The sequence below is a fragment of the Montipora capricornis genome, chromosome 12 (assembly GCF_036669925.1).
Source record: "Montipora capricornis isolate CH-2021 chromosome 12, ASM3666992v2, whole genome shotgun sequence".
Lineage (NCBI taxonomy): Eukaryota > Metazoa > Cnidaria > Anthozoa > Scleractinia > Acroporidae > Montipora > Montipora capricornis.
Genome location: NC_090894.1, coordinates 22,184,985 through 22,192,484, shown reverse-complemented (window position 1 = coordinate 22,192,484; position 7,500 = coordinate 22,184,985). Strand labels below are relative to the sequence as shown.

Here is a 7,500-nt window from a genome sequence, read left to right as displayed (position 1 = left end):
ACTATCATGAACTATCATGGACCGTTTGATCGCAAACATGATAGTCAATGATAGTGAATGATAGTTGAAACTATCATCAACTATCATGACCGTTTGAACGGGCCTTTATCAAGATCGTCAGCACTTGAGGATAAATTTTAATTTTGTCCCCTAAATTAAGTGCCGTTCAGACGAGTGTCACTTGAGGAACTATCAAGACCCTTGTCATATTAAAAAGATTGAAATAGTCACGAAGTGATTTATACAATAACGCGAATTTATATTTTGAGATGACGTTCTCATCGCCGTAGTCGTTGCTTAAGCTCCCTCGTCCCTTACGACGGCAACGGCAGCGCCACAATCCAATAGTAGCATTAGATAACAGCGCATATTTTTGCGGTACTCTGTATATCAACGGTGTGAAATCGCTATATTTGAGGTTTTGACGACAACGTGAGCATAAAAATGTGACCCTTTCATGCTATTCTACTTCTCTGAAACCGCTCATAACAATTTATTTTTAGGATACAATCCAATTCGTCGGTCTCCGTCTCAACAGCTCGCTAACTGTCGTGGCAAATATGACTGACGGCGGGGAGAAATAAAACCGTTACTAATAATTGCAGTATAAACTTCAGAGTTTGCGTGTTTATGAAAAGAGCAATTAAATCTGCATGTCCAGCTTTTCTTCTACATGTACAGTGCTGTGTTCCTTGTCATATATCCTGGAACCAGAAGTTGATGAATGTTTTCTTTTGTAAACTGTTCCGTACATGTTAGCGACCACATGGCGCTAGATACACATATATGAAAGACACGTATTTGAACTGTGGAATGAAACATTTTGAGGCTGAAGATCCTCGAAGTTGCTAGTCACAATTAGCCCACTAAGTGGGGAGGAGCGTTGCGTGACGACCCTAATAACGGCTGCGAAGGAGACTACGAAGTTGCGAACGCTTCTTAAGAAAAAACTTAAGAAGAAGCCAAAGGACAGACTGAAAAATGAAGATTTAAACGGGATTTCCGTCCCGTTTAAGTCTGAATTACAGGTTTTTCTTTCGCTTCTGCCGCTAAACTGAAGAAGTGTCCACAACTGCTAAGATCTTCAACCTCGAAATGTTGCATACATTTTGACAACGGCAATAGGAACGTGCATGACTAATTGAAGACTCACTGAACCTCCCTAACTCAAATCTAAACACCCTCCCCCCCCCCCCTCCAAAAAAAAAAAAATCCCCTCCCGGAAATCACCTTGGCCCATAGCTCCATCAAGCTCTTGGCTCCAGGCCTTGATAGGGCACTGATGATGACTCGGCCTTCTTGAAACACAAGTGGCCCTTGCTTCGACAGAACAGTATTCCCAGCATGGAAACACTGATAACAACGAGGAGCATGGGCCACAGAATGCAGTGCACGATCTCCATTGTATCGTCTGACGTGTCTGCATGATTCTTGAACACCTCGTTTGGAGTATTGGGATTGTAGTAACAGGAGTAACTATCACCATTTTTGCCATACTTGGATTTAAAGTTTCTCACATCAGCATAATTGTGGGACTTGTCTGACGAGCAGGGCTGGGTACTGCACTGAAAGACAAAATGAACCCGGAGTTCACAGATGCATACTTCTTGACCCTCAAAGAGTAGTCAGTCTAATCGACAGAAAGAATGTGGTTGCTATGGATCCCATTTCCACTAACCCGATGGCCCTGTTGTTTGTCTGGATCTCCACTTTATGTCCAGAAAGGCAAGCAATAGACCACTTTCAATAGATCAAAATTCAACTTAAAACAATGAACATGATCTCGAGGCACTGGGGAATAAAAATAAGCATTTGTATGAATTTATTTCCAAGAGCCTCAAGATGATGCCTTTTGTTAAGGACTGAATTTTAGGGTGCGTTCAATTGACCATATTCTGGAATAGGAATACAAGGAATACAAGTTAGGAATCCTTCGTTTTTACAGACATTCACACTAAAATTGTCAAACATCTGCTAAAATGCTATTTTAAACATATTTTTATCATCCTTGCTGCTTTGAAACGCGCCAAACATGCCGTTTTAATCATCACTCCACGTATTCTTATTTTGGAATAAGGTCAATTGAACGCGCCCTTAGTATATCAAAATTGGACCATAAAATGCAAGCCCAAATTTTAAATCCAACACAAAATGCCCCGTTAAGTCATAGAATTTGCTACCCGGGGGGGAGAGGGGGGGGGGGGGGGGGGGCACAAAAAGCCCAGATTGGTCTCCTTTAGCTTTAAAGGTTTAATTCAAAATCTTTGCCGAGTATCCCCACCCCTTCACAATGCAAAGTCGTTAATTCCCTGTATTCCTGCAAATGAGTGATGTTAAAGTTAGGGAGGGGAGCAAGAGGACACTTTGTGACACTTCTTGAAACAGGCATGCATTCAATTACAAGGAAGGGTTACGTTTTTGCAAACTTTGGCCGTGTAGCACTTATATTTCAACAGAATTACCAATTCGAGGGTAATGTGAAGTGCTATTAAATTCTACCCATTTAACCCATCCTTCTATTTGTACAGATTCATTGCCATGAAATTGACATCTTAAATTCCCAATAACCTGCTCCCGTCTGACCTTGTAGCTCAGTCGGCAGAGCAGCAGTGATCTAACCAGGTTGTGGGTTCACCCTGGTCAGAGTTTTTTCCTCTGTCCTTGTGTGGGCCCAATTCCATTAGTAGGGCTAATGCTCACATGGTTTACATGGGTAGAAAATAGCACATGGCACTTCACATTACTCTCGAATAGTTAATGCATCTAATTACTTGTACTTCCGGATTCCAGCAATATTATGAAAAGGGAAATATAACGACCAAAGAGAATGTTTTGAGGAAATTGACAAATACTAAAGCTTTTACAGTCAAAACAGCTCAAGCGTTCCTCTGATGAGCGGATTAACAAGTTCGATGCAAAATTCAAATCAAGCCTGAATCCTCAATTATTGTTCGCTTTCGGTGCCAGGCTGGCGTGAGAATTTGACTGGTGTACCAATTTGCATAATCTGCCAAGGTTGTAACAAGCGTGATTTGCCGTTCTTTTTATATTCATCCAATCTTTGGAAGTCAAAAACATAGTGTGTAAAGTTTGAGGATACTGGTAAGATTACAGAAAGGTAATTAGTGTAATGCCTGTTCTTTGACTGATTATGCAAATCAGTAAACCTGTGAAATTCCCACACCACCCTGGCAACAAAAGCCAGCAATATTCCAATTAAAAATTTGAGTTTTGAACTGAGGCTTGATTTGAATTTTGCATTATTCATCCGACGAACAGATTATTGAAATGATTACTGAACTCAAATTTGCAATAATGAACTCATTAATCCACTCGTCAGAGGAACGCTCACAGCGCTGTTTTGACTGTAAGAGATGTTTAATCAAAGAACTGATTTGCAACGTGAACTAGGTTAGATGATGATCATTGTATTATAATTATCATTTAGTTAAATTGTTGTACATAGTTTTTATTAATTAGCTAGTTAATTAATAAATTTATTCATTTATTAATAATTTTTCATATTGATGTTGAAAAGCCCTTTTTAGGGATGCTCAATAAAGTGTATGTATATATTGTATTAAAACCCTTACCTTGTTTTTGGAAGCATAGACATTCTCATACAGGTTGGCCCTCTGTTTTCTTCCCTTGGCATAGTAAGAGACTTTTATCTCCAAGCAAGGGTATTTAGATGAACAGTACCTGCCACAGTCACAACTTTCGGGCTCGGTCATCTCACTGGAAACCACACTGCAGCGGGTGAGCTGCAACTTGGTATCATTTATTGTTGGACCCACCAATACGACACCTAAGGTAATAAGAAGTCCAACTCCAAGCACCAGCAATGCTATCCCTAGCCTTGCTAGGCGGTAGGTACAACTTCTTCGTTGGTATCTCCGCCCTATTACTGAAACATTCGTGGCAATTCCATGCGTGATGGTAGTGCTTTGGGTTTGTATTGCAGGAATGCCAGTAGGCTGTGGAGGGTACATGCCATACTGGAATGGCTGCTGCTGAGGATAAGTGGGACCTCCTGCAATAGTAACAACAATAATGAGTATTATTATATGGCTTGTGTTTGTAGCCGATATAATGCGCGCTCTGATTGGCTAATTGTGACTGAATTGTAGGGCATTATTCTCCCGTAATGCCCACGGGCCGATTACGGGCTTGCAAAAACAAAGCAAAAGGTAATTAAAAAGCCATATAATAAACTACTTACTAACCAAGCTACAAGCAATTGCAAAAAGGTTGAGACACTGAATGGAAAATCCACCTCTTCTTCCTAAAACCTCTCTTCTAGTTCATAAGAAAAGGCTGAACGCCCCTCCCTCCCCCCTCCCCTTTTTCAATGTTGACACCCTTTAGTCTGAGTGCCAAATGGAAATGGAAACAACTTTGCTTGGGGGGCAAGGGGGGTTGGAGATGCGCTGACTTGAATGACACGCATTGTACGGTTATCAACAGTGAGTGTCTCAACTCTTTTTGCAACTGCTTGTCTCGATGGTTGTCGCGTGTAATTCATCATTGCGACTAAACGGAACAGTCAATAGGTTCAGCAAAGGTATCAATGGAAAGCCGAAAAATGGAGCTTGAACTGGAATAGACGTTATGGCGTTCTAGTTGGGTTCTAATTGATAAAAATAAACTTGAAAAGTAGTGCAAATTACCCATTTCTATTTATAACGTTACATACGCTGTTTTGTCGAGTAAGCGCGGACAAAGTTTGTTTTCTCAATGATTTTGCTGATTTCATCCGTCTAAAGTTTCCCAAAATGTTTAGGTGAGGTACAAAGAGTCATTCCAAATTATTTATCCAAGATAATTGCCCAGTACTGAACTATTTCAAAGCACGTAGGGTGTTGAATAGAGCAGGTGCAAATTATTTTTTAACATCGGTTCGCAGTTGCCATATTATAAATCCGATTGAGAATGTGTTCAATTTAGAAGAACAAGAGTTTCAGCGCCAAGCAATACAGAATACCTACGAGACTTATCAACAGTTTGCTGAGATAGTGTAATGTACACCTTACGCCATGAGCGGCCACACTGTTATTGATAATATAATCTCTTCAATGAACAAGCGCTCAAAGGCTTAAAATTCACGATAATGGTCAGCGAACGAAATGCTGAAAAGCTGTTATTCCTTGTATATAAATCTCTTCAATAAAAGTGAAGGACGGCTAAAAACAAAGAAATAAACAGGTTACGGAATGATAAGCTCGTCATTCTTTTATTAACTTATTAATACGTCACCATGTCAACGCGAACATCGTAACACGCACAAATACATTTTCGTCCAAAAAAAAGGCAACCTTTTCCCTTTTTGACATGCAACACATGCAAATGGCGAGAAAAACAACCTGAGATAGACTTTTCATGATTACAAAAGCAACAGTCAGTTAAAAGAAGTTTTCGCAACGGTCTACATAATTCCAACGGTCTACACTCGAAAAACATTAAGAAGTAGATAAGATTTCATTAACTCCACTGTAGACCGTAGACCGTTGACCGATGACGCAACCATTGCATTACCCGTGCCTCACGCCATGGCCACTGAGTAACAGAAAACCGTTAACTTATTCTAAAACAAGACTCCCGAAACATTTTGCACATTTTCGAATCTCCTTTAAAACTTAGTTTTCAGGGATTTCAACCCACTGAAATACATTAGCTTACTATTGACCGAACAGACACGCGTTCATATGAAATTCGATCCTACCTCACGGGTAACTGAAAACCACTGAATGTCACTGGAAATATTTTCAAATAAAAAACGGATTCCATTGCAAATTGCAGTGAAAGACTAAATTTCCGCAAAGAAGTTCGTCCTGTTATCACACAGCAGAAGAAGCACAACACTCATTTCCCTGCGTACCATTTACGTAAACAATAACGTGATCGGTACAATGTACGCACGCTTATTGTGTGCGCTCTGATTTCAACTAAGACTTCTTACAACGTATTGACACTTTCAACACCAAATTTGACATGAAACCAACCCAAAACTGTGTTTGTTGCCGTCAGAAAATGTGTTAATGACTACCTGAGGCGTGCAAGAGGTGAACACCCAATTTCGTCCTAAATGATTGCCAACTATAGCACTTTCAGCACACCTCAAAAAAACACCTTTTCAAACACCATTCCTCACTACGCAAACCTACCTGAACTAAACAAAGTTCTCTTCAAAGCTTACAATACAACTGTCATATATGCAAGGTCTCGCCCCAAAAAACAAATAGACAACCCGGCAATACGGAGGTAAAACAACTAGACAAGCAATTGCAAAAAGGTTGAGACACTGAATGGAAAATCCACCTCTTCTTCCTAAAACCTCTCTTCTAGTTCATAAGAAAAGGCTGAACGCCCCTCCCTCCCCCCTCCCCTTTTTCAATGTTGACACCCTTTAGTCTGAGTGCCAAATGGAAATGGAAACAACTTTGCTTGGGGGGCAAGGGGGGTTGGAGATGCGCTGACTTGAATGACACGCATTGTACAGTTATCAACAGTGAGTGTCTCAACTCTTTTTGCAACTGCTTGTAGCTCGAGCCGTACTGGGGAATATTGGCCCTTGGCCGTTTTTGTACGGATCTCGCGCTGCCACGACCTCGGCGGGCCAATATTCCCCAATACGGCCCTCGCGCTCAGTTAGTAAGAAGTTAGTAACCTCGGATTATTTAAGTATGTTCCACAGTCACTTTGGAAACAAAGCAGAAGGGTAGGAAAAGAAACAATCTTATACACTACAGGTGGAACCATGTGAGACATCTCAAAAAACGATGAAAATAGTATGCATTCTCCTCTGTTGAACACAATCACACTCATTACCAAATCAAAAGTTTACCAATTTAAAATTGCAAGTATTTGCATTCTCAAAGAACAAACTTAAAAAATGTTTATTTCATAACTGTGAAAACTTGTGATTTCAAAATAATTACTTGATTGCCTAAGGCACTTAGTCCAAAGCGACTATTTTCAATTGTTTTATTGAAACATAACCAATTTATACTCCTATCACACTAAAATATTATAAAACATTTTGTACATAACCTTGATAAACACTAGCACAGAATCAGTAAGGGCACTTGAATATGATAGAAACAGCAAGCATTACAAGTACATCAAAAAGAAAATAAAGCAGTGTGAAAGTTACCAGTACTAATAATAAATAAATATAAAAGTTTGACAGAGATGACTTCATTTTGCTCTTTCATAACATGTAAAATCTTAAACAGCCCAATCGGATTTCATCAAACAATTACCGGTACATACAAGATAATGCTTAACATAAAATAGCCTACAAATTCACATGAAATTTAGCAAACAATGTAAAGCACATCACAGTACATTATGTCCACAAGTCATTTTTGTAAGTAGATGGGAAAATATATATATATATATAGAGAGAGAGAGAGAGAGAGTGTAGGAGAGAAACCCTGACAATGCACACCCCAAATAATCATATTTTTAACTGAATAAATGTGTGAAAGAAAATTTGCC

The 7,500-nt window shown here is 39.6% G+C and overlaps 1 protein-coding gene across 1 annotated transcript in view; it reads right to left on the bottom strand.

Moving 5' to 3' along the window:
• The window catches only part of LOC138026512 (calcium-activated potassium channel subunit beta-4-like), a 17,180-nt gene that overhangs the window by 4,112 nt on the left and 5,568 nt on the right, over window positions 1-7,500 (bottom strand). The window contains exons 2-3 of the mRNA XM_068873892.1: window positions 3,594-4,033; window positions 1,231-1,565 (exon numbers count right to left, since the gene is read on the bottom strand). Coding sequence (XP_068729993.1) covers window positions 1,248-1,565; window positions 3,594-4,033 — 758 coding nt within the window. The 3' untranslated portion in view covers window positions 1,231-1,247. The remainder of the gene's footprint in view (window positions 1-1,230; window positions 1,566-3,593; window positions 4,034-7,500) is intronic.